The sequence below is a fragment of the Coregonus lavaretus genome (genome assembly GCF_964263955.1).
Source record: "Coregonus lavaretus genome assembly, contig: HAP1_SCAFFOLD_1221, whole genome shotgun sequence".
NCBI classification, from domain to species: domain Eukaryota; kingdom Metazoa; phylum Chordata; class Actinopteri; order Salmoniformes; family Salmonidae; genus Coregonus; species Coregonus lavaretus.
This window is the reverse complement of record NW_028165971.1, coordinates 45,769-72,500: the sequence shown is the minus strand read 5'-3', so window position 1 is coordinate 72,500 and position 26,732 is coordinate 45,769. Positions and strand designations below refer to the sequence as shown.

At 48.7% G+C, this 26,732-nt stretch overlaps 1 protein-coding gene across 1 annotated transcript in view; it reads left to right on the top strand.

Moving 5' to 3' along the window:
• Positions 1-17,260: 17,260 nt before the first annotated feature.
• zdhhc1 (zDHHC palmitoyltransferase 1) overlaps positions 17,261-26,732 on the top strand; it is a gene marked incomplete at its 3' end in the record, with an annotated part of 29,522 nt that continues 20,050 nt past the window's right edge. Inside the window, exons 1-4 of the mRNA XM_084190451.1 lie at positions 17,261-18,045; positions 18,636-18,868; positions 19,501-19,676; positions 21,943-22,044. Of these exons, the coding sequence (XP_084046577.1) occupies positions 18,653-18,868; positions 19,501-19,676; positions 21,943-22,044 (494 nt within the window). The remainder of the gene's footprint in view (positions 18,046-18,635; positions 18,869-19,500; positions 19,677-21,942; positions 22,045-26,732) is intronic.

The following is a 26,732-nucleotide window of genomic DNA, read 5'->3' as shown; positions in this document are numbered from 1 at the left end:
ACTTTCAACTCCCTCCAAAGATTTTCTATGGGGTTGAGATCTGGAGACTGGCTAGGCCACTCCAGGACCTTGAAATGCTTCTTACGAAGCCACTCCTTCGTTGCCCGGGCGGTGTGTTTGGGATCATTGTCATGCTGAAAGACCCAGCCACGTTTCATCTTCAATGCCCTTGCTGATGGAAGGAGGTTTTCACTCAAAATCTCACGATACATGGCCCCATTCATTCTTTCCTTTACACGGATCAGTCGTCCTGGTCCCTTTGCAGAAAAACAGCCCCAAAGCATGATGTTTCCATCCCCATGCTTCACAGTAGGTATGGTGTTCTTTGGATGCAACTCAGCATTCTTTGTCCTCCAAACACGACGAGTTGAGTTTTTACCAAAAAGTTATATTTTGGTTTCATCTGACATTCTCCCAATCCTCTTCTGGATCATCCAAATGCACTCTAGCAAACTTCAGACGGGCCTGGACATGTCTGGCACTGCAGGATTTGAGTCCCTGGCGGCGTAGTGTGTTACTGATGGTAGGCTTTGTTACTTTGGTCCCAGCTCTCTGCAGGTCATTCACTAGGTCCCCCCGTGTGGTTCTGGGATTTTTGCTCACCGTTCTTGTGATCATTTTGACCCCACGGGGTGAGATCTTGCGTGGAGCCCCAGATCGAGGGAGATTATCAGTGGTCTTATATGTCTTCCATTTCCTAATAATTGCTCCCACAGTTGATTTCTTCAAACCAAGTTGCTTACCTATTGCAGATTCAGTCTTCCCAGCCTGGTGCAGGTCTACAATTTTGTTTCTGGTGTCCTTTGACAGCTCTTTGGGCTTGGCCATAGTGGAGTTTGGAGTGTGACTGTTTGAGGTTGTGGACAGGTGTCTTTTATACTGATAACAAGTTCAAACAGGTGCCATTAATACAGGTAACGAGTGGAGGACAGAGGAGCCTCTTAAAGAAGAAGTTACAGGTCTGTGAGAGCCAGAAATCTTGCTTGTTTGTAGGTGACCAAATACTTATTTTCCACCATAATTTGCAAATAAATTCATTAAAAATCCTACAATGTGATTTTCTGGATTTTTTTCTTCTCATTTTGTCTGTCATAGTTGACGTGTACCTATGATGAAAAGTACAGGCCTCTCTCATCTTTTTAAGTGGGAGAACTTGCACAATTGGTGGCTGACTAAATACTTTTTTCCCCACTGTAGTTTAGCTCAGGAAATGTGGTAATTAAACTACAATGACCATAACTCATTGCAAGGCTACTTGTCCTCTGCTAGACAGAAGAACGCGCGATCAAGAGGGGATACATAGAGAGCAGTTTGTTTGATGTATCTCTACCTGGAAATACATGATCTAAGGGATCGATAGTTTGTATTCAGCAGTCATATAAGTATGCCTTATTTACACTGAAGAACTACAGTACATGCTTCTACAGTACATCTGCATTGCTGCTGTTTGGGGTTTCAGGCTGGGTTTCAGGCTGGGTTTCAGGCTGGGTTTCAGGCTGGGTTTCAGGCTGGGTTTCAGGCTGGGTTTCAGGCTGGGTTTCAGGCTGGGTTTCTGGCTGGGTTTCAGGCTGGGTTTCTGGCTGGGTTTCAGGCTGGGTTTCAGGCTGGGTTTCAGGCTGGGTTTCAGGCTGGGTTTCAGGCTGGGTTTCTGGCTGGGTTTCAGGCTGGGTTTCTGGCTGGGTTTCAGGCTGGGTTTCAGGCTGGGTTTCAGGCTGGGTTTCAGGCTGGGTTTCAGGCTGGGTTTCAGGCTGGGTTTCAGGCTGGGTTTCAGGCTGGGTTTCAGGCTGGGTTTCTGGCTGGGTTTCTGGCTGGGTTTCAGGCTGGGTTTCAGGCTGGGTTTCAGGCTGGGTTTCAGGCTGGGTTTCAGGCTGGGTTTCAGGCTGGGTTTCTGTATAGCACTTCGTGACATCTGCTGATGTAAAAAAAAAAAAAAAAAAAAAAAAGGGCTTTATAAATGAATGTTATTTCTATTTAAAATAGTGATTTTGTCAGACAGCATAGGCAGAAGCTCTATAGAGATGAGATGACGACTTGGAATGAAATAATAAAGTCATCAAATAAAACAAATGTACTATACACAACAATTGAAATATTTTATTAAAGTAATGTGAATAAATTAAGGTTAATAAGTGATAAGCAGCAATGGGCAGTCACTACCATCATGGTACCTTTATTAATCATTTTATTCTGTGTTGTTACAGCATTCAACCCATACAATGTTTACAAAAATACTCAAAACCGAAAATCGTGATTCTTTTTTATTAATCGAACCGAAACCGAACCGACCTCAAAAAGCCCTAATCACTCAGCACTATCATACAGTACCAGTCAAAAGTTTGGACACAGCTACTCATTCAAGGGTTGTTCTTTATTTTTACTATTTTCTACATTGTAGAATAATAGTGAAGTCATCAAAACTATGAAATAACACATATGGAATCATGTAGTAACCAAACAAGTGTTAAACAAATCAAAATATATTTGAGATTTGAGATTTTTCAAATAGACACCCTTTGCGTTGATGACAGCTTTGTACACTCTTGGCATTCTCTCAACCAGCTTCACCTGGAATGCTTTTCCAACAGTCTTGAAGGAGTTCCCACATATGCTGAGCACTTGTTGGCTGCTTTTCCTTCACTCTGCGGTCCAACTCATACCAAACCATCTCAATTGGGTTGAGGTCGGGGGATTGTGGAGGCCAGGTCATCTGATGCAGTACTCCATCACTCTCCTTCTTGGTAAAATAGCCCTTACACAGCCTGGAGGTGTGTTGGGTCATTGTCTTTTTGAAAAACAAATGATAGTCCCACTAAGCCCAAACCAGATGGGATGGCGTATCACTGCAGAATGCTGTGGTAGCCATGCTGGTTAAGTGTGCCTTGAATTCTAAATAAATCACAGACAGTGTCACCAGCAAAGCACCCCCACACCATAACAGCTCCCACACAATAACAGACATGGCGGTTGGAACAAAAACTTTCAAATTTGGACTCCAGACCAAAGGACACATCCAGCAGTTTAATGTCCATTGCTCGTGTTTCTTGGCCCAAGCAAGTCTCTCCTTCTTATTGGTGTCCTTTAATAGTGGTTTCTTTGCAGCAATTCGACCATGAAGGCCTGCTTCACGCAGTCTCTTCTGAACAGTTGATGTTGAAATGTGTCTGTTACTTGAACTCTGTGAAGCATTAATTTGGGCTGCAATTATCCCCTCTGTGAAAGTGCCCCTTGAGGTAAGATTTATCTTATAGAGTTTTCAGATATCAGATGGCAACATACTGTATGTTTTTAGACTCTGAGCACCGCATGGACCTGGCATGCACCGCCCCCCCCCCACATGTCTCTGCATGGACCTGGCCTGCACCGCCCCCCCCCCCCCACATGTCTCTGCATGGACCTGGCCTGCACCGCCCCCCCCCCCCACATGTCTCTGCATGGGCCTGGCATGCACCGCCCCCCCACATGTCTCTGCATGGACCTGGCATGCACCGCCCCCCCCCCCCACATGTCTCTGCATGGACCTGGCATGCACCGCCCCCCCCACATGTCTCTGCATGGGCCTGGCATGCACCGCCCCCCCCCCACCCCACATGTCTCTGCATGGGCCTGGCATGCACCGCCCCCCCCCCACATGTCTCTGCATGGGCCTGGCATGCACCGCCCCCCCCCCCCCCCCCACATGTCTCTGCATGGGCCTGGCATGCACCGCCCCCCCCCCCCCCACATGTCTCTGCATGGGCCTGGCATGCACCCCCCCCCCCCCCCCCCACATGTCTCTGCATGGACCTGGCATGCACCGCCCCCCCCCCCACATGTCTCTGCATGGACCTGGCATGCACCGCCCCCCCACATGTCTCTGTATGGACCTGGCATGCACCCCCCCCCCACATGTCTCTGCATGGGCCTGGCATGCACCGCCCCCCCCACATGTCTCTGCATGGGCCTGGCATGCACCGCCCCCCCCCCCACATGTCTCTGCATGGGCCTGGCATGCACCGCCCCCCCCACATGTCTCTGCATGGACCTGGCATGCACCGCCCCCCCACATGTCTCTGCATGGACCTGGCATGCACCGCCCCACCATATGTCTCTGCATGGGCCTGGCATGCACCGCCCCCCCACATGTCTCTGCATGGACCTGGCATGCACCGCCCCCCCACATGTCTCTGCATGGACCTGGCATGCACCGCCCCCCCACATGTCTCTGCATGGACCTGGCATGCACCGCCCCCCCCACATGTCTCTGCATGGACCTGGCATGCACCGCCCCCCCACATGTCTCTGCATGGACCTGGCATGCACCGCCCCCCCACATGTCTCTGCATGGACCTGGCTTGCACCGCCCCCCCCCCCCCCCACATGTCTCTGCATGGACCTGGCATGCACCGCCCCCCCACATGTCTCTGCATGGACCTGGCATGCACCGCCCCCCACACATGTCTCTGCATGGACCTGGCATGCACCGCCCCCCCACATGTCTCTGCATGGACCTGGCATGCACCGCCCCCCCCCCACATGTCTCTGCATGGACCTGGCATGCACCGCCCCCCCACATGTCTCTGCATGGACCTGGCATGCACCGCCCCCCCCACATGTCTCTGCATGGACCTGGCATGCACCGCCCCCCCACATGTCTCTGCATGGACCTGGCATGCACCGCCCCCCCACATGTCTCTGCATGGACCTGGCATGCACCGCCCCCCCCCCCCCCCCCACCCCACATGTCTCTGCATGGACCTGGCATGCACCGCCCCCCCCCCACATGTCTCTGCATGGACCTGGCATGCACCGCCCCCCCACATGTCTCTGCATGGACCTGGCATGCACTGCCCCCCCACATGTCTCTGCATGGACCTGGCATGCACCGCCCCCCCACATGTCTCTGCATGGACCTGGCATGCACCGCCCCCCCACATGTCTCTGCATGGACCTGGCCTGCACCGCCCCCCCCCACATGTCTCTGCATGGACCTGGCATGCACCGCCCCCCCCCCACATGTCTCTGCATGGACCTGGCATGCACCACCCCCCCCACATGTCTCTGCATGGACCTGGCATGCACCGCCCCCCCCCCACATGTCTCTGCATGGACCTGGCATGCACCGCCCCCCCCCCCACATGTCTCTGCATGGACCTGGCATGCACCGCCCCCCCCACATGTCTCTGCATGGACCTGGCATGCACCGCCCCCCCCACATGTCTCTGCATGGACCTGGCATGCACCACCCCCCCCACATGTCTCTGCATGGACCTGGCATGCACCGCCCCCCCCACATGTCTCTGCATGGACCTGGCATGCACCGCCCCCCCACATGTCTCTGCATGGACCTGGCATGCACCGCCCCCCCCCCCCCCCCCCCCACATGTCTCTGCATGGACCTGGCATGCACCGCCCCCCCCACATGTCTCTGCATGGACCTGGCATGCACCGCCCCCCACATGTCTCTGCATGGACCTGGCATGCACCGCCCCCCCACATGTCTCTGCATGGACCTGGCATGCACCGCCCCCCCACATGTCTCTGCATGGACCTGGCATGCACCGCCCCCCCCCACATGTCTCTGCATGGACCTGGCATGCACCGCCCCCCCCCCCACATGTCTCTGCATGGACCTGGCATGCACCGCCCCCCCACATGTCTCTGCATGGACCTGGCATGCACCGCCCCCCCACATGTCTCTGCATGGACCTGGCATGCACCGCCCCCCCCCACATGTCTCTGCATGGACCTGGCATGCACCACCTCTATATAACAGTGGCTTGCGAAAGTATTCACCCCCCTTGGCATTTTTCCTATTTTGTTGCCTTCCAACCTGGAATTAAAATTGATTTTTGGGGGGGTTTGTATAACTTGATTTACACAACATGCCTACCACTTTGAAGATGCAAAATATTTTTTATTGTGAAACAAACAAGAAATAAGATAAAAAAACTGAAAACTTGAGCATGCATAACTATTCACACCCCCAAAGTCAATACTTTGTAGAGACACCTTTTCCAGCAATTACAGCTGGAAGTCTCTTGGGGTATGTCTCTATAAGCTTGGCACATCTAGCCACTGGGATTTTTGCCCATTCTTCAAGGCAAAACTGCTCCAGCTCCTTGAAGTTGGATGGGTTCTGCTGGTGTACAGCAATCTTTAAGTCATACCACAGATTCTCAATTGGATTGAGGTCTGGGCTTTGACTAGGCCATTCCAATACATTTAAATGTTTCCCCTTAAACCTCTCGAGTGTTGCTTTATCAGTATGCTTAGGGTCATTGTCCTGCTGGAAGGTGAACCTCCGTCCCAGTCTCAAATCTCTGGAAGACTGAAACAGGTTTCCCTCAAGAATTTCCCTGTATTTAGCGCCATCCATCATTCCTTCAATTCTGCCCAATAGAAATCCAATATGGATGGTGTTAAGAGATAGATGGGAGGTGTTGAATGGAGCTGAAGGATGGGACTAATAACAACAACTAATAACAACAAGATAACTAATGTAAAGCATACTGTGTCCATAATAAGTATATAGGTTATAGGTTGAGAGCTTTTGTGAAAGAGCACAGTTAGAAAAATATGGCATATAGAAGCAAACCAGATGGACATCATGAAAATTATTGGAGGAAGTTCAGGAGTAAAAACAAACAAAATATAATTATTGTAGAATTTGACTGTGTCCATAAAATGTATATAGTATGTATGGGCTGGAAGTAGAGGCCTGAGCGTTGATGTTCACTAGTTTACTCCAAGTGAGGAAGGGGTGGTTGGGTTGGAAAGTAATGAAGGGAAATATAATTTAAAAAAGGATATACAGTGGGGAGAACAAGTATTTGATACACTGCCGATTTTGCAGGTTTTGTCACGGTTCTCTAAGACCGAACCCAGAAGCAGACCAGGACAAGGTGAGTAGAACGAATGTGAGTGTTTATTTACAGATAAAAAAGATGCAGAATAGTCCAGGAGACGGAGCGGGTGGCGGAGATGAGTAGGTGGTGGTGAAGTGGCAGATGAACTGATGGCACGGCAGGGGTTGGGTGAAGGTTCCAGGAGAATGATGTTTATGGCTAACGATCCGGCAGGGAATGGATGTCAGGTCAGAGCTTATGAAGGGGTGATGATCAGGACCAGGTGTGCCGAAGCAGATGAGAAGCAGGTGCGGGTAATCGAGAGATCACCCGCCTAGCAACGTCGCCCGGCAACCGGACAGGGTGCGTTCAGGCACCTTCGGGAAACAGGAGATTCAGAGCAGAAAAACGGCAACACAGGCAGGAACAGACTCAGGACGTAGGGTTCATGACAGGTTTTCCTACTTACAAAGCATGTAGAGGTCTGTACTTTTTTATCATAGGTACACTTCAACTGCGAGAGACGGAATCTAAAACAAAAATCCAGAAAATCACATTGTATGATTTTTAAGTAATTAATTTGCATTTTATTGCATGACATAAGTATTTGATCACCTACCAACCAGTAAGAATTCCGTCTCTCACAGACCTGTTAGTTTTTCTTTAAGAAGCCCTCCTGTTCTCCACTCATTACCTGTATTAACTGCACCTGTTTGAACTCGTTACCTGTATAAAAGACACCTGTCCACACACTCAATCAAACAGACTCCAACCTCCCCACAATGGCCAAGACCAGAGAGCTGTGTAAGGACATCAGGGATAAAATTGTAGACCTGCACAAGGCTGGGATGGGCTACAGGACAATAGGCAAGCAGTTGGTGAGAAGGCAACAACTGTTGGCGCAATTATTAGAAAATGGAAGAAGTTCAAGATGACGGTCAATCACCCTCCGTCTGGGGCTCCATGCAAGATCGCACCTCGTGGGGCATCAATAATCATGAGGAAGGTGAGGGATCAGCCCAGAACTACACGGCAGGACCTGGTCAATGACCTGAAGAGAGCTGGGACCACAGTCTCAAAGATAACCATTAGTAACACACTACGCCGTCATGGATTAAAATCCTGCAGCGCACACAAGGTCCCCCTGCTCAAGCCAGCGCATGTCCAGGCCCGTCTGAAGTTTGCCAATGAACATCTGGATGATCCAGAGGAGGAATGGGAGAAGGTCATGTGGTCTGATGAGACAAAAATAGAGCTTTTTGGTCTAAACTCCACTCTCCGTGTTTGGAGGAAGAAGAAGGATGAGTACAACCCCAAGAACACCATCCCAACCGTGAAGCATGGAGGTGGAAACATCATTCTTTGGGGATGCTTTTCTGCAATGGGGGCAGGGCGACTGCACCGTATTGAGGGGAGGATGGATGGGGCCATGTATCGCGAGATCTTGGCCAACAACCTCCTTCCCTCAGTAAGAGCATTGAAGATGGGTCGTGGCTGGGTCTTCCAGCATGACAACGACCCGAAACACACAGCCAGGGCAACTAAGGAGTGGCTCCGAAAGAAGCATCTCAAGGTCCTGGAGTAGCCTAGCCAGTCTCCAGACCTGAACCCAATAGAAAATCTTTGGAGGGAGCTGAAAGTCTGTATTGCCCAGCGACAGCCCCGAAACCTGAAGGATCTGGAGAAGGTCTGTATGGAGGAGTGGGCCAAAATCCCTGCTGCAGTGTGTGCAAACCTGGTCAAGACCTACAGGAAACTTATGATCTCTGTAATTGCAAACAAAGGTTTCTGTACCAAATATTAAGTTCTGCTTTTCTGATGTATCAAATACTTATGTCATGCAATACAATGCAAATTAATTACTTAAAAATCATACAATGTGATTTTCTGGATTTTTGTTTTAGATTCCGTCTCTCACAGTTGAAGTGTACCTATGATAAAAATGACAGACCTCTACATGCTTTGTAAGTAGGAAAACCTGCAAAATCGGCAGTGTATCAAATACTTGTTCTCCCCACTGTATGTGTGTGCATGGATGTATGTATATATGTATGTACAGTTGAAGTTGGAAGTTTACATACACCTTGGCCAAATACATTTGACACATCGAGACCTGTCCTTGTGTATCTGGGATAAACCAGAGCTAATCATCACAGAGGGTTTGTGTTGGAGTGCTCTCTTCCCTGGGATAATGAAGGCGTGATCCAAACATTGTTTGTTAAAATCCCTCAGGTCCTCCCTCTTCCTTCCTCTGGGTTTTGGGCCCCAGCACTGGAGCTTTCCCAAATGTAGCTTGGCCTAGCCTGTCTCTGATCACTAGGGGATGTGGAGAGGTGGCCCTAGCACTCTAATCAATAGGGGACGTGGGGAGGTGGCCCTAGTCCTTTAATCAATAGGGGACGTGGGGAGGTGACCCTAGTCCTTTAATCAATAGGAGAAGTGGGGAGGTGGCCCTAGCCTGTCTCTAATCAATAGGGGACGTGGGGAGGTGGCCCTAGTCCTTTAATCAATAGGAGAAGTGGGGAGGTGACCCTAGTCCTTTAATCAATAGGCGACGTGGGGAGGTTGTCCTCTAATCAATAGGGGATGTGGGGAGGTTGTCCTCTAATCAATAGGGGACGTGGGAAGGTGGCCCTAGCCCTCTAATCAATAGGGGATGTGGGGAGGTGGTCCTCTAATCAATATTGGACATGGGGAGGTGGGGCATGGCTGTGTCCACCTGTGGTAAATTCAGTTGATTGGATATGATTTGGAAAGGCACACACCTGTATATATAAGGTCCCACAGTTGACAGTGCATGTCAGAGCAAAAACCAAGCCATGAGGTCGAAGTAATTGTCCGTAAAGCTCCGAGACAGGATTGTGTCGAGGCACAGATCTGGGGAAGGGTACCAAAACATGTCTGCAGCATTGAAGGTCCCCAAGAACACAGTGGCCTGCATCATTCTTAAATGGAAGAAGTTTGGAACCACCTAGACTCTTCCTAGAGCTGGCCACCCGGCCAAACTGAGAAATCGGGGTAAGAAGGGCCTTGGTCAGGGAGGTGACCAAGAACCCGATGGTCACTCTGACAGAGCTCTAGAGTTCCTCTGTGGAGATGGGAGAACCTTCCAGAAGGACAATCATCTCTGCAGCACTCCACCAATCAGGCCTTTATGGTAGAGTGGCCAGATGGAAGCAAAAATGTTTTATAAGAAACATTCTATAATCATCAGCACGACTGGACAGTTTTTGTGTTGTGAGAACATTTGCCGCGACCTAACCAATGTTCTGGGAACTATATCTATATAGCCCACTACTTTTGTCCAGGGCCCACAGGGAATAGGCTTTTCTCTGACCAGAATGGAAACAATGTTGCAAAGGACCATGTTGCTCTAGCTCTGTTTATGGGGAGGTGCTCGAGTTTCATAAGACATTTAATTTTAGTTCCTGTTACTTTTAGTGCTTTTGACCTCTTCTGATTAAATCAACTGTATTTGTATGTGATGTAGAGTTGCCAATTAAATGGAGAATTTGGCCACCAACAGAGGTCATATTGGATAGGCTCCAAGCCTGGTGGGAGTTCTGGACTACGTCCCAAATGGCACCCTATTCCCTATATAGTGCACTACTTTAGACCAGAGAATGGCACCCTATTCCCTATATAGTGCACTACTTTAGACCAGAGCCCCCTATCCCCTATATAGTGCACTACTTTAGACCAGAGAATGGCACCCTATTCCCTATATAGTGCACTACTTTAGACCAGAGAATGGCACCCTATTCCCTATATAGTGCACTACTTTAGACCAGAGAATGGCACCCTATTCCCTATATAGTGCACTACTTTAGACCAGAGAGACCTAGGGAGGAGGGTACCGTTTGGGACACAACTTTGATCTGATCTCTGCAGCCCTGTGGAAGTGGAGAAACTCTGATAGGAAAGATTCAACCTTTGTTGAACCCAGCAGCTTTGCCCCCCCCCCCCCCCCAAAACTGTGTGTGTGCGTGTGTGTTTGGCGTTAGTGCATTATGTGCACCTCTGCCATAGTGCCAATGGAGACCCACCCCCTCCCATCGCTGTGAGAGAGAGAGAGAGATCTGCAACCTTCTATTGGCTCGGAGAGAGAGGAAGGCCCCTTGATTACCTCCCAGGTTAAGTCTCTGTCCCAAATAGCACCCTATTCCCTATATTTAGAGCACTATTTTCGACCAGGGCCCGTAGGGTTTTGGTCAAAAGTAGTGCACTATGTAGGGAATATGGTGCTATTTGGGACGTAGCCTTAACCCTGAACAGCCCTGAGCAGCCAGATAACCACCCCCTCCATCCTCTATCCAGCCTGGAGCCTGTTGCTCAAGCCTCAACCCATCCAGAGTAGTGGAAATAGCTCACATTGTTCAAAGCACTGTGGGATATTAGCAGCTGGTGTCACTGAGTTTAAAACAGTGGTGAGAGAGAGACTCATACAGACACACACACACACACACAGACACACACACACACACACACACACAAACACACACACACACACACACACACACACACACACACACAGACACACACACACACACACACACACAGACACACACACACACAAACACACACACACACACACACACACACACACACGCAGCATCCATCCAAATATTACACAACAAAATGTACGCAAAAAAACATGCGTCTCAGCAGACATCACACTTCATTTACTGCTATCCGCTCCAGAGTCCAGAGCAGAGATAGTCCATAACATGATCTCCTGTTTCTCCTCAGTTAACCTGCTATCCGCTCCAGAGTCCAGAGCAGAGATAGTCCATAACATGATCTCCTGTTTCTCCTCTGCTATCCGCTCCAGAGTCCAGAGCAGAGATAGTCCATAACATGATCTCCTGTTTCTCCTCAGTTAACCTGCTATCCGCTCCAGAGTCCAGAGCAGAGATAGTCCATAACATGATCTCCTGTTTCTCCTCAGTTAACCTGCTATCCGCTCCAGAGTCCAGAGCAGAGATAGTCCATAACATGATCTCCTGTTTCTCCTCAGTTAACCTGCTATCCGCTCCAGAGTCCAGAGCAGAGATAGTCCATAACATGATCTCCTGTTTCTCCTCAGTTAACCTGCTATCCGCTCCAGAGTCCAGAGCAGAGATAGTCCATAACATGATCTCCTGTTTCTCCTCAGTTAACCTGTTAACTCCTGATGAGTCCAAGTCCCTGGATGCATCCCAAATAGCACCCTATTCCTTATATATAGTGCATTTCTTTTGGCCTGGTCAACAGTAGTGCACTATACGGTATATGGAATAGGGTGGCATTTTAGACACAACCCTGATGAGTAAAAGTCTCTGTCCTAGTGTCCTTGTTCTGGAGCCTTGAGAGGATCATGGTGAAGATGGACTGATCACAGGTGCCAAGGTAAGACCGGAGCCTGCCTGCCTGAATGGATGGAGACCGCTTTATGCAATCTTCCAGATGTCTGCTCCGGTTCTCTCAACGGCCCCAGTCTTCTCCTCAAGATGCCCCCGTCTCAGCACTTCCGTGGCTGGGCTGGGGTGGCTGGGAGGTTAGGGGGCTGGGGCTGAGAGGCTGGGGGTGGGGCTGGGGCTGCAGCTGGGGAAGGAGCTGGGGGTGGGGCTGGGGATGGGGGTGGGGCTGGGGATGGGGCTGGGGCTGGGGTTGGAGCTGGGGGTGGGGCTGGGGATAGGGCTGGGGTTGGAGCTGGGGGTGGGGCTGGGGCTGGGGGTGGGGCTGGGGGTGTTGCTGGGGATGAGCTGGGTTTGGAGCTGGGGGTGGGGCTGGGGATGGAGCTGGGGGTGGGGCTGGGGATGGGGGTGGGGGTGGGGCTGGGGATGGGGATGGGGCTGGGGCTGGGGTTGGAGCTGGGGGTGGGGCTGGGGATAGGGCTGGGGTTGGAGCTGGGGGTGGGGCTGGGGGTGGGGGTGGGGCTGGGGATGAGCTGGGTTTGGAGCTGGGGGTGGGGCTGGGGATGGGGCTGGGGATGGGGATGGGGCTGGGGTTGGAGCTGGTGCTGCAGCTGCTTTGGGGGTGGAGCTGGGGGTGGGGGTGGGGCTGGGGATGGGGCTGGGGGATAGCACACACCCCTGCTGCTGCCATATGAAACCACACCCCTGCTGCTGCCATATGAAACCACACCCCTGCTGCTGCCATATGAAACCACACCCCTGCTGCTGCCATATGAAACCACACCCCTGCTGCTGCCATATGAAACCACACCCCTGCTGCTCCATATGAAACCACACCCCTGCTGCTCCATATGAAACCACACCCCTGCTGCTCCATATGAAACCACACCCCTGCTGCTGCCATATGAAACCACACCCCTGCTGCTGCCATGTGAAACCACACCCCTGCTGCTGCCATATGAAACCACACCCCTGCTGCTGCCATGTGAAACCACATGAAAATATTACTAGCAGTCAAATCCTTGATTTCTCCATCCTTGTTTCCTCAATTCCTTTCAAAGCGCATTGGAGGAGAGGATCCAAGGTCTCTCCCTCGCACCTCCTGCTCCAATTAGCTTGGAGTCTGAATCTGATGTGTGTGCCATTCTGGTCTCCGTCCCAAACGCCACTCTATTCCCTATGTAGTGCACTAAGGCTCATAGGGCTCTGATCAAAAAGTAGTGCACTCTGTAGGGAATATGGTGCCATTTGAGATGCATCCTTGGTCTCACCCCACAGAGCGTGTACAAATGACAGAAACAGACAGACATTGTGGTGTACTGACTAGAAACACATGCACCATGTCAGGCCTCAAAGCCACTACCCTCCTGATTCTCCAGCAACCATTAGAAATGTAACAAGTGGAAAACGAGAAGTGACTTTTCCTGCCAGACCTTTCACACCCCGCTTATGGAAAATGGGATGTGCCCCAAATGGCACCGTATTCCTCATTCAGTGCACTACTTTTGACCAGGAATCATAGGGCTCTGATCAAAAGTAGTGCGCACTATGTAGGGAATAGGGTGCCATTTTGAACACAGACAAAAATGTGTGGGGAGGGGGGGGGGGGGACGACAAAGCAGGTTTGGGTTTTCTGTACAACGCACCCCTTATGCACTATACGAGGCTCATAAAAGCAATTACAAGGTTTAATAAATCAAGCAATTACATCTACTACCATTCCCTTGGTAGAGTTAGGGATGTACCTGCAGTCAGGCACGGAGGGAGAACCAAGAGACCAATATAAACTGTGCAGTGTGAAAAATACACACACACACACACACACACATTTGTACATTCCAATACAGCAATGGAACACAGTGCCACACAAGGGAAAACCCATGCTCTCTCTCTCTCTCTCTCTCTCTGCTTCTCTCTGCTTCTCTCTCTCTCTCTCTCTCTCTCTGCCTCTCTCTCTCTCTCTCTCTCTCTCTCTCTCTCTCTCTCTCTCTCTCTCTCTCTCTCTTTCTGCTTCTCTCTCTCTCTCTCTGCTTCCCTCTCTCTCTCTCTGCTTCCTCTCTCTCTCTCTGCTTCTCTCTCTCTCTCTCTCTGCTTCCCTCTCTCTCTCTCTCTCTCTCTCTCTCTCTCTCTCTCTCTCTCTCTCTCTCTCTCTCTCTCTCTCTCTCTCTCCCCCTCTCGCTGCATTTTCTCTCTTTATTCTTAAAGGGACTCTCTGGTACTTTTGTATACTTTTTAGCCAGTAGTTCTGAAAGTAGTGCTCGTGAGCCAAAAGTGGTCCCCGAAAGTGCACAACCTCATTGCTCTCTCTCTCTGCTGTGTGTGCATGTATGAACTACACATTGACACATCCAGCCCAAAGCAGGAGGTTTAAACAATCCTTGGTAGTCACCAGAGTTCTGGAGCATGTCTTTAACTCTAGACATTAAAATTCCAGAAAACATTGAAATCTAGAATATTATCTGATATTGCTCACTCGCAGCATGGACTGATATAGTTATGTTTTATATGTTGTATGCGTTCATATATACAGTGGCTTGCGAAAGTATTCACCCCCTTGGCATTTTTCCTATTTTGTTGCCTTCCGACATGGAATTAAAATTGATTTTTAGGGGTTTGTATCATTTGATTTACACAACATGCCCACCACTTTGAGATGCAAAATATGTTTTGGTGTGAAACAAACAAGAAATAAGACACAAAAAAAACAGAAAACTTGAGCGTGTATTCACCCCCCCAAAGTCAATACTTTGTAGAGCCACCTTTTCCAGCAATTACAGCTGCAAGTCTATTGGGGTATGTCTCTATAAGCTTGGCACATCTAGCCACTGGGATTTTTGCCCATTCTTCAAGGCAAATCTGCTCCAGCTCCTTCAAGTTGGATGGGTTCCGCTGGTGTACAGCAATCTTTAAGTCATAACACAGATTCTCAATTGGATTGAGGTGTGGGCTTTGACTAGGCCATTCCAAGACATTTAAATGTTTCCCCTTGAACCACTTGAGTGTTGCTTTAGCAGTATGCTTAGGGTCATTGTCCTGCTGGAAGGTGAACCTCCGTCCCAGTTTCAAATCTCTGGAAGACTGAAACAGGTTTCCCTCAAGAATTTCCCTGTATTTAGCGCCATCCATCATTCCTTCAATTCTGACCAGTTTCCCAGTCCCTGCCAATGAAAAAAATGCCTTTTGGCGAACACCAAACGTGTTTGCTTATTTTTTTTTTAAGCAATGGCTTTTTTCTGGCCACTCTTCCATAAAGCCCAGCTCTGTGGAATGTATGGCTTAAAGTGGTCCTATGGACAGGTACTCCAATCTCAGCTGTGGAGCTTTGCAGCTCCTTCAGGGTTATCTTTGGTCTCTTTGTTGCCTCTCAGATGAATGCCCTCTTTGCCTGGTCCGTGAGTTTTGGTGGGCGGCCCTCTCTTGGCAGGTTTGTTGTGGTGCCATATTCTTTCCATTTTTTAATAATGGGTTTAATGGTGCTCCATGGGATGTTCAAAGTTTCATATATTTTTTTATAACCCAACCCTGATCTGTACTTCTCCACACCTTTGTCCCTGACCTGTTTGGAGAGCTCCTTGATCTTCATGGTGCCGCTTGCTTGGTGGTGCCCCTTGCTTAGTGGTGTTGCTGACTCTGGGGCCTTTCAGAACAGGTGTATATATACTGAGATCATGTGACAGATCATGTGACACTTAGATTGCACACAGGTTGACTTTATTTAACTAATTATGTGACTTCTGAAGGCAATTGGGAGGAAGTGATGGGCCCCGTGTAGTTCAGTTGGTAGAGCATGGCGTTTGCAACGCCAGGGTTGTGGGTTCGATTCCCACGGGGGGCCAGTATGAAAAAATATATATATGTTAATGTATGTAAAAAATAATGTACGCACTCACTAACTGTAAGTCGCTCTGGATAACAGAGCCTGCTAAAATGACAGAGTCTGCTAAAATGACTAAAATGTTGCTGAGTTGGGATAAATGTCTCCTGAGTGGCGCAGTGGTCTAAGGCACTGCATCGCAGTGCTAACTGGGCCACTAGAGATTCCTGGTTCGAATCCAGGCTCTGTCGCAGCCGGCCGCGACCGGGAGACTCATGGGCGGCGCACAATTCGACCAGCGTCGTCCAGGGTAGGGGAGGGAATGGCCGGCAGGGATGTAGCTCAGTTGATAGAGCATGGCGTTTGCAATGCCAGGGTTGTGGGTTCGATTCCCGGGGGCCAGTATAAAAAAATATGTATTCACTAACTGTAAGTCGCTCTGGATAAAAGCGTCTACTAAAATGTAAAATGTAATAAATTGCTGTTGGGATATTCAAATATATGACACACTGCTGCCCTCTGCTGTTCGTTCTATGACATTACAATGACGTGGGTGGAGACAGTGATTAATTTATGGAACAAGAGACATCAAATGACTCATCAGATGACTCCCATGTATCTGGAGAAACTAAACATACAAGCAATGTAAGTGTTCTTTTCCCCACTGTTTGTTATACTGTACATGTCTAACCAATGTGACACACACACAGAGTAGCCGTACTGGGTAATGCTTTTTCAAGCATCGCCAATGGGTACCAAACAATACAAATTCAGAGGGGAAATGACGGTGTGGTGTTCGGCTGCAAACTCAGATCTCCTGTCCCAAAGACAGACATTTCCTTGAGCACTCCAGATGTATCATAGAAATCAAGTGCTATATGCATGTCATGGGATCATGATGCATTTCCTCCATTCTTCACTATATGTTTTGTCAGTGCCGCTCTTTGATTGGTACCGCACAGCTTACAGATTGTGGCTTTAAATCAGCTGACACGTTGAAAAAAAGATATTCATACTGTTTTCAGTTTTGTACAATATTCAAAGTATTCTGCTGAATCAATGTATACCTACCTGGCTCGGCTGCACCTGTAGTTCATCTGTGAAACCATTCTGTAAACCATGAGTGAAACAGGTACAGGGCAAGCAGGTTGCTTGAAATGACCACCAGAGGTCACTGTGGTGGCGACTCCTGGGATGACCAATCGGACATGGGGATCTGGGTCGTTACCAGGGAAACCAGGGAGTTGAAGTCGGAAGAGATTTTTACAAGAACCATCTCAAAGGCTACCGAAGGGACCGTTATCTGGTTAAAATACGTTACCATTTAAGATGAAAATATTAAAACTCAATTGGTGGTAGCTTTTGGTATTTCGTGATTTGGTATTTTTCTTGATTCTTTGTATTTTTAACAAGCAAACAAGCTAACGTCGCTGGCTGAGTTTACTGATGCCACATTGTCAGGCTGGTGATTGTTACAGGACGTTAATAGCGCAGTTAGCTACAGAGCTAACGCATTAGCTGCATAGATATCCGGTCTCCCAGCATCTCCAGACATCAAGAATGATCACCTAGTCAATTAACTGCTCCTAGTACAGTTAGCTAACGTTACCTTTGCTTGCTTTCAGATAGCTAGCAAATAGCAATTAACTAAATTAGCTTGCTAGCCTAATACAAATCGCATGGTGCTGATTTAGAAGCTAGCAAGCTTAGCTAGCAAGTTCTATCCCCCCATGGCATATGCTTTTACGCCCTACTGACTTGAATTCCTTTGAGGAGGAGGGTTGGCTGATTACGTCTGTATGGTGTGCAGAACCTATGTGCAGCTAGCTAGCTAGTTAAAAGCAATGGGCTGGCTGTCATGCTGAAGCAAGGCATGGGACCCTGCTGCTGGAGTTAGCTGACACCCTGGAGGAAAGACAACCCGCCTTGTTTTGATCGGATTCTGAAATGCTGTGGTTGAGAAGAGCAGCTCGCAGCAGCGTCTCTAGTCGAGTCAACCCGCACTGAAAAGGTGAGTCACTCACTAGTGGCTTTTGGGTTTTTCTTATCGACTAGAAATGTTAACCTACATTATTATCAGCTTCCCTTTTTCTAACGGGATAGTGCTTTTGTTCTTCGATCTGCAGTCAAGATAAGGATGCTGATATGGTAGGCTAGCTAGCTAACGTTACAGAGCAGAGTTATGATGAGCTGGTTGATTTCAGAAACGTCCTGCCCTGCACACAAACATTTGGATTGTGTTTGAGTGTTAGCTAGTAATCATGTAGGTACAGCCCTCACCTGAATAGGTACTGACCTGCAACCAAAACGATGCAGAATATTCTTCCTTCCTTCCTTGACATGGATGATAGGATAAGTTAATGTCAATAACAATGAGGCTAATAACAATGTTATATGGTGTGAATAATGCACCAATGACCAGAGTCTCTCTCTCTCTCTCTCTCTCTCTCTCTCTCTCTCTCTCTCTCTCGCTCTCTCTCTCTCTCTTTCTCTCTCTCTCTCTCTCTCTCTCTCTCTCTCTCTCTCTCTCTCTCTCTCTCTCTCTCTCTCTCTCTCTCTTTCTCTCTCTTTCTTTCTTTCTTTCTCGCACGCGCGCTCCAGAAAGAGTCCCCTCCCATATGGATGTGTGTAACCCCAACCCCAACCGTACGGCCCCAGTGAGTGAGGCTGGGCCCCGGCGGGACCGGCCTCTGTGCTCCAGGACCAACGGGTGGAGCTGGCCTCCTCACCCCTTCCAGCTGCTGGCATGGCTCCTCTACCTCTTCTATGCTGTCACCGGGTTTGGCGTGTTCGTCCCCCTGCTTCCCTCCCACTGGATCCCTGCTGGCTACATCGTATCCTCTCAACCAATCAAATGTATATGATCGATCACAATCTGAACGGGATGCGCTCATTGTAATTGGGGTTATGTGGTAAAAAGGTTTTGCTCAGAGTGACAGCGTAGTGACAGCGTAGGGGTGCTCGCCTCAGCAACACAGACAGGGCGGCAGGTAGCTTAGTGGTTAAGAGCGTTGTGCCAGTAACCGAAACGTCGCTGGTTCTAATCCCCGAGCCGACTAGGTGAAAAATCTGTCGATGTGCCCTTGAGCAAGGCACTTAACCCTAATTGCTCCTGTAAGTCGCTCTGGATAAGAGCGTCTGCTAAATGAGTAAAATGTAAATAACAGCCTAGTGGTCAAAATCAATGGTTGAATAGAGTAGGCGTATCTACAGGATTGGGGTCAGTTCCATTTCAACTGAAGTCAACTAAAAGTGGTCCTCAACCGTACAACCAATGAAGTATTGGCATCATCTGTCCCTATTGGGTTGTATTTGTACTTAGATTATGGAATAGAATGAAACTAACCCTACTGTTACTGACAGAGTGTACATAAAGCTACCTGTTCTGTTAGCATTTAGGCTACACAACCACAGTATAAGTGCAATTGCATGCAGGATCAGGTCCTTAACTGCATCCAATCCCCAGTGCACGGGCATCATGTTTGCGTGTCACCTGTTTGTCCACCTGATGGCTGTTTCCATCGACCCCGCGGACTACAACGTCAGGGCCAAGAGCTACCACGGCCCCGTGCCCGAGTTCGACCGCACGAAACATGCACACGTCATCGAGAACTGCCACTGCTACCTCTGTGAAGTAGACGTGTGAGTCTGACTTTAACTCTCTTTGTAAAGCCTCACAGAGAAATGCTTTCCTCACATCTTTTTATCAGGGCATTCCTTCAAGCAGATACTTAGGATGCGTCCCAAATCAATGGCACCCTATTCCATATAGTGTACAACTTTGACCAGGGCCCAATTCTAAAAACCTGTTTCCACTTTGTCATTATGGGGTATTGTGTGTAGATTGATGAGGATTTATTTATTTATTTTAATCCATTTTAGAATAAAGTTGTAACGTAACAAAATGTGGAAAAAGGGAAGGGGTCTGAATACTTTCCCAACGCACTGTATACTAGCAAAATAGGGGAGAGGAGTGGACAGGGCTGAGTGGGTGGCTGATGGGAAGACAGGAGTGGACAGGGCTGAGTGGGTGGCTGATGGGAAGACAGGAGTGGACAGGGCTGAGTGGGTGGCTGATAGGAAGACAGGAGTGGACAGGGCTGAGTGGGTGGCTGATGGGAAGACAGGAGTGGACAGGGCTGAGTGGGTGGCTGATGGGAAGACAGGAGTGGACAGGGCTGAGTGGGTGGCTGATGGGAAGACAGGAGTGGACAGGGCAGAGTGGGTGGCTGATGGGAAGACAGGAGTGGACAGGGCTGAGTGGGTGGCTAATGGGAAGACAGGAGTGGACAGGGCTGAGTGGGTGGCTGATGGGAAGACAGGAGTGGACAGGGCTGAGTGGGTGGCTGATGGGAAGACAGGAGTGGACAGGGCTGAGTGGGTGGCTGATGGGAAGACAGGAGTGGACAGGGCTGAGTGGGTGGCTGATGGGAAGACAGGAGTGGACAGGGCTGTGTGGGTGGCTGATGGGAAGACAGGAGTGGACAGGGCTGAGTGGGTGGCTGATGGGAAGACAGGAGTGGACAGGGCTGAGTCGGTGGCTGATGGGAAGACAGGAGTGGACAGGGCTGAGTGGGTGGCTGATGGGAAGACAGGAGTGGACAGGGCTGAGTGGGTGGCTGATGGGAAGACAGGAGTGGACAGGGCTGAGTGGGTGGCTGATGGGAAGACAGGAGTGGACAGGGCTGAGTGGGTGGCTGATAGGAAGACAGGAGTGGACAGGGCTGAGTGGGTGGCTGATGGGAAGACAGGAGTGGACAGGGCTGAGTGGGTGGCTGATGGGAAGACAGGAGTGGACAGGGCTGAGTGGGTGGCTGATGGGAAGACAGGAGTGGACAGGGCTGAGTGGGTGGCTGATAGGAAGACAGGAGTGGACAGGGCTGAGTGGGTGGCTGATGGGAAGACAGGAGTGGACAGGGATGAGTGGGTGGCTGATGGGAAGACAGGAGTGGACAGGGCTGAGTGGGTGGCTGATGGGAAGACAGGAGTGGACAGGGCTGAGTGGGTGGCTGATAGGAAGACAGGAGTGGACAGGGCTGAGTGGGTGGCTGATGGGAAGACAGGAGTGGACAGGGCTGAGTGGGTGGCTGATGGGAAGACAGGAGTGGACAGGGCTGAGTGGGTGGCTGATGGGAAGACAGGAGTGGACAGGGCTGAGTGGGTGGCTGATGGGAAGACAGGAGTGGACAGGGCTGAGTGGGTGGCTGATGGGAAGACGGGAGTGGACAGGGCTGAGTGGGTGGCTGATAGGAAGACAGGAGTGGACAGGGCTGAGTGGGTGGCTGATGGGAAGACAGGAGTGGACAGGGCTGAGTGGGTGGCTGATGGGAAGACAGGAGTGGACAGGGCTGAGTGGGTGGCTGATGGGAAGACAGGAGTGGACAGGGCTGAGTGGGTGGCTGATGGGAAGACAGGAGTGGACAGGGCTGAGTGGGTGGCTGATGGGAAGACAGGAGTGGACAGGGCAGAGTGGGTGGCTGATGGGAAGACAGGAGTGGACAGGGCTGAGTGGGTGGCTGATGGGAAGACAGGAGTGCAGGATGGAGAGGATTGTGAGCAGCAGAATAGAAGAGGGGACGCGCCTGGGGATGACAGAGAGTCAGAGCTGAGCTCACGCTCCACTTCCTAATACTAACCTCTCCCCCAGCAGCCCATCCCTCCTGTCTCACACACATCTATATTGGATTATACCTCAGGCTGGTCAGGAGGGACTGAGGAGGAGTCACTGGCCAGGCAGCTAGTCAACATAACGTTGCATCTGTCATGAGAGAAGAGAAGCAGCCATAAGTCTATGATCATAACTACCAGCTCATGGACCCCCCTGCCCTGGGGTCTGTAATGTTCAGGGCCAGTCACGTTGTGTATGACTGTGTGTTTATCCTGTACTGAGACGTGTGGTGTGTTGCAGGGGGCCCAAATCCAAACACTGCAGTGCCTGTAACAAGTGTGTTGCTAGCTTTGACCATCACTGCAGGTGGCTCAACAACTGTGTGGGGAGCAGGAATTACTGGTCAGTATCTCTCTCTCTCTCTCTCTCTCTCTCTCTCTCTCTCTCTCTCTCTCTCTCTCTCTCTCTCTCTCTCTCTCTCTCTCTCTCTCCTAATACAATTGCTCAGAGAAATACATTTTGTTTAACAAGTAATATATTTTTCTAAATTATTGACACCCCTGTTTTCAATACCTTTCAATACAGTGGCTTGCGAAAATATTCACCCCCTTGGCATTTTTCCTATTTTGTTGCCTTACAACCTGGAATTAAAATGGATTTTTGGGGGGGGGTTGTATCATTTGATTTACACAACATGCCTACCACTTTGAAGATGCAAAAAAAAAATTTTGTGAAACAAACAAGAAATAAGACAAAAAGGCAGAACTTGAGCGTGCATAACTATTCACCCCCCCAAAGTCAATACTTTGTAGAGCCACCTTTTGCAGCAATTACAGCTGCAAGTCTCTTGGGGTATGTCTCTATAAGCTTGGCACATCTAGCCACTGGGATTTTTGCCCATTCTTCAAGGCAAAACTGCTCCAGCTCCTTCAAGTTGGATGGGTTCCGCTGGTGTACAGCAATCTTTAAGTCATACCACAGATTCTCTTCTTCTTCTAGTTACTAGCGAACTAGACGAAAAGCAAACCAATTGGATTAAGGTCTGGGCTTTGACTAGGCCATTCCAAGACATTTAAATGTTTCCCCTTAAACCACTTGAGTGTTGCTTTAGCAGTATGCTTAGGGTCATTGTCCTGCTGGAAGGTGAACCTCCGTCCCAGTCTCAAATCTCTGGAAGACTGAAACAGGTTTCCCTCAAGAATTTCCCTGTATTTAGCGCCATCCATCATTCCTTCAATTCTGACCAGTTTCCCAGTCCCTGCCGATGAAAAACATGGTGGTGGATGGTGTTCTCGGGGTGATGAGAGGTGTTGGGTTTGTGCCAGACATAGCGTTTTCCTTGATAGACAAAAAGCTAAATTTTAGTCTGTTCTGCACCTGATAAGATGGATGTGCATATTTCTCTCTCTTTGTATTCTATGTGAAACCAACCCCTCGGGACAATAAAGTATATCCTATCCGATTTATAAGGAAAAGATATCATGAACTGAAAGATATCTACTGTCTCAAGCTGTTTGTCTTTATGATTTTATAAAAATGGGTATTTTATATTTGTTAAAAAAAAATGTTTTTTGTCATTTAGCAGACGTTCTTATCCAGAGCGATTTACAGTTAGTGAGTGCATACATTTTCATACTGGCCCCCCGTGGGAAATGAACCCACAACCCTGGCGTTGCGAGTGCCATGCTCTACCAACTGAGCTACATGACCCCATGCGAAAATGTACACTGAGTATACAAAACATTAAGAACACCTGCTCTTTCCATGACATAGACTGACCAGGTGAATCCAGGTGAAAGCTATGATCCCGTATTGGTGTCACTTGCTAAATCCACTTCAATCAGTGTAGATGAAAGGGAGGAGACAGGTTGAAGAAGGATTTTTAAGCCTTTACACAATTGAGACATGGATTGTGTATGTGTGCCATTCGGAGGGTGAATGGGCAAGACAAAATATTTAAGTGCCTTTGACCGGGGTATGGTAGTAGGTGCCAGGCGCACCGGTTTGAGTGTGTCAAGAACTGCAACGCTGCTGTGCAATTCAATATTAGGAAGGTGTTCCTAATGTTTGGTGTACTCAGGGTATGCACGCACAGTAGTACGTCTCTTTGGATAAAAGAGTCTGCTAAATGGCATATATTATATTATGAAACAGACCTCTTTACTGCGCATTGGGAAACCCTATCAGCAAGGGCTTTAGTTGAAGGCTTTTAGTCCTGAGTCATGAATATTCAACACTAGAACTCTTGAAACAAGGGACAAGGTCGGGCATGAGTTGGCTCAGGCTTTGGGCGTTTTAGCATTGGGCGTTTTATCATTGGGCGTTTTAACATTGGGCGTTTTAACATTGGGCGTTTTAGCATTGGGCGTTTTATCATTGGGCGTTTTAGCATTGGGCGTTTTAGCATTGGGCGTTTTAGCTTTGGGCGTTTTAGCATTGGCCGTTTTAGCTTTGGGCATTTTAGCATTAGGCGTTTTAGCATTGGGCGTTTTAGCTTTGGGCATTTTAGCATTGGGCGTTTTAGCTTTGGGCATTTTAGCATTGGCCGTTTTAGCTTTGGGCGTTTTAGCATTGGGCGTTTTAGCATTGGGCGTTTTAGCTTTGGGCGTTTTAGCATTGGGCGTTTTAGCTTTGGGCATTTTAGCATTGGCCGTTTTAGCATTGGGCGTTTTAGCATTGGCCGTTTTAGCGTTGGGCGTTTTAGCGTTGGGCGTTTTAGCATTGGGCGTTTTAGCATTGGGCGTTTTAACATTGGGCGTTTTATCATTGGGCGTTTTAGCATTGGGCGTTTTATCATTGGGCGTTTTAGCATTGGGCGTTTTAGCGTTGGGCGTTTTAGCATTGGGCGTTTTAGCATTGGGCGTTTTAGCATTGGGCGTTTTAGCTGATTCACATGATTCAGAAAGTATGATGAATGGATGTGTCTAACTGAGGCTGTTTACACAAGCAGACCAATTCTGATCTTTTTTCCCACTATCCTTTCAGATCTTTTCACATCAGATCTTTTTCAGAGCTGATCTGATTGGTCAAAAGACCAATTAGTGAAAAAATATCTGAATTGGGCTGCCTGTGTAGACGCAGCCAGATAGGGCTGTACAGAGAAGTCACTATCTTTAGACTATGTGCCCTAGTTGGGCTGTACAGAGAAGTCACTATCTTTAGACTATGTGCCCTAGTTGGGCTGTACAGAGAAGTCACTATCTTTAGACTATGTGCCCTAGTTGGGCTGTACAGAGAAGTCACTACCTTTAGACTATGTGCCCTAGTTGGGCTGTACAGAGAAGTCACTATCTTTAGACTATGTGCCCTAGTTGGGCTGTACAGAGAAGTCACTACCTTTAGACTATGTGCCCTAGTTGGGCTGTACAGAGAAGTCACTACCTTTAGACTATGTGCCCTAGTTGGGCTGTACAGAGAAGTCACTACCTTTAGACTATGTGCCCTAGTTGGGCTGTACAGAGAAGTCACTATCTTTAGACTATGTGCCCTAGTTGCATAATTATCTGTAGCCTATATGTATTCAGAATATTATTCGGGGAAAACAGTGCCAGCGATAAAACGCAAAAATAGAGACATGTTCTAATTGAGCGAGACGTCAACGCGGACAACCCGCCCGGCTTCGATTGGGTCATTAGAATTCAAAACAATGCATTCTTAAATAAAATCGCACACGCCTCGCATGCTCTCCTTGGTGAGTTTAGGTCATGAGGTTAGTATGCTGTCCTGGGTGAGTTTAGGTCATAAGGTTAGTATGCTGTCTTTGGTGAGTTTAGGTCATGAGGTTAGTATGCTGTCCTGGGTGAGTTTAGGTCATAAGGTTAGTATGCTGTCCTTGGTGAGTTTAGGTCATGAGGTTAGTATGCTGTCCTGGGTGAGTTTAGGTCATAAGGTTAGTATGCTCTCCTGGGTGAGTTTAGGTCATAAGGTTAGTATGCTGTCCTGGGTGAGTTTAGGTCATGAGGTTAGTATGCTGTCCTGGGTGAGTTTAGGTCATGAGGTTAGTATGCTGTCCTTGGTGAGTTTAGGTCATAAGGTTAGTATGCTGTCCTGGGTGAGTTTAGGTCATGAGGTTAGTATGCTGTCCTGGGTGAGTTTAGGTCATGAGGTTAGTATGCTGTCCTTGGTGAGTTTAGGTCATAAGGTTAGTATGCTGTCCTGGGTGAGTTTAGGTCATAAGGTTAGTATGCTGTCTTTGGTGAGTTTAGGTCATAAGGTTAGTATGCTGTCCTGGGTGAGTTTAGGTCATGAGGTTAGTATGCTGTCCTGGGTGAGTTTAGGTCATAAGGTTAGTATGCTGTCCTGGGTGAGTTTAGGTCATAAGGTTAGTATGCTGTCCTGGGTGAGTTTAGGCCATGAGGTTAGTATGCTGTCCTGGGTGAGTTTAGGTCATAAGGTTAGTATGCTGTCCTGGGTGAGTTTAGGTCATGAGGTTAGTATGCTGTCCTTGGTGAGTTTAGGTCATAAGGTTAGTATGCTGTCCTGGGTGAGTTTAGGTCATAAGGTTAGTATGCTGTCCTGGGTGAGTTTAGGTCATGAGGTTAGTATGCTGTCCTGGGTGAGTTTAGGTCATAAGGTTAGTATGCTGTCCTGGGTGAGTTTAGGTCATAAGGTTAGTATGCTGTCCTGGGTGAGTTTAGGTCATGAGGTTAGTATGCTGTCCTGGGTGAGTTTAGGTCATAAGGTTAGTATGCTGTCCTGGGTGAGTTTAGGTCATGAGGTTAGTATGCTGTCCTGGGTGAGTTTAGGTCATGAGGTTAGTATGCTGTCCTGGGTGAGTTTAGGTCATAAGGTTAGTATGCTGTCCTTGGTGAGTTTAGGTCATAAGGTTAGTATGCTGTCCTGGGTGAGTTTAGGTCATGAGGTTAGTATGCTGTCCTGGGTGAGTTTAGGTCATGAGGTTAGTATGCTGTCCTGGGTGAGTTTAGGTCATGAGGTTAGTATGCTGTCCTGGGTGAGTTTAGGTCATGAGGTTAGTATGCTGTCCTGGGTGAGTTTAGGTCATAAGGTTAGTATGCTGTCCTGGGTGAGTTTAGGTCATAAGGTTAGTATGCTGTCCTGGGTGAGTTTAGGCCATGAGGTTAGTATGCTGT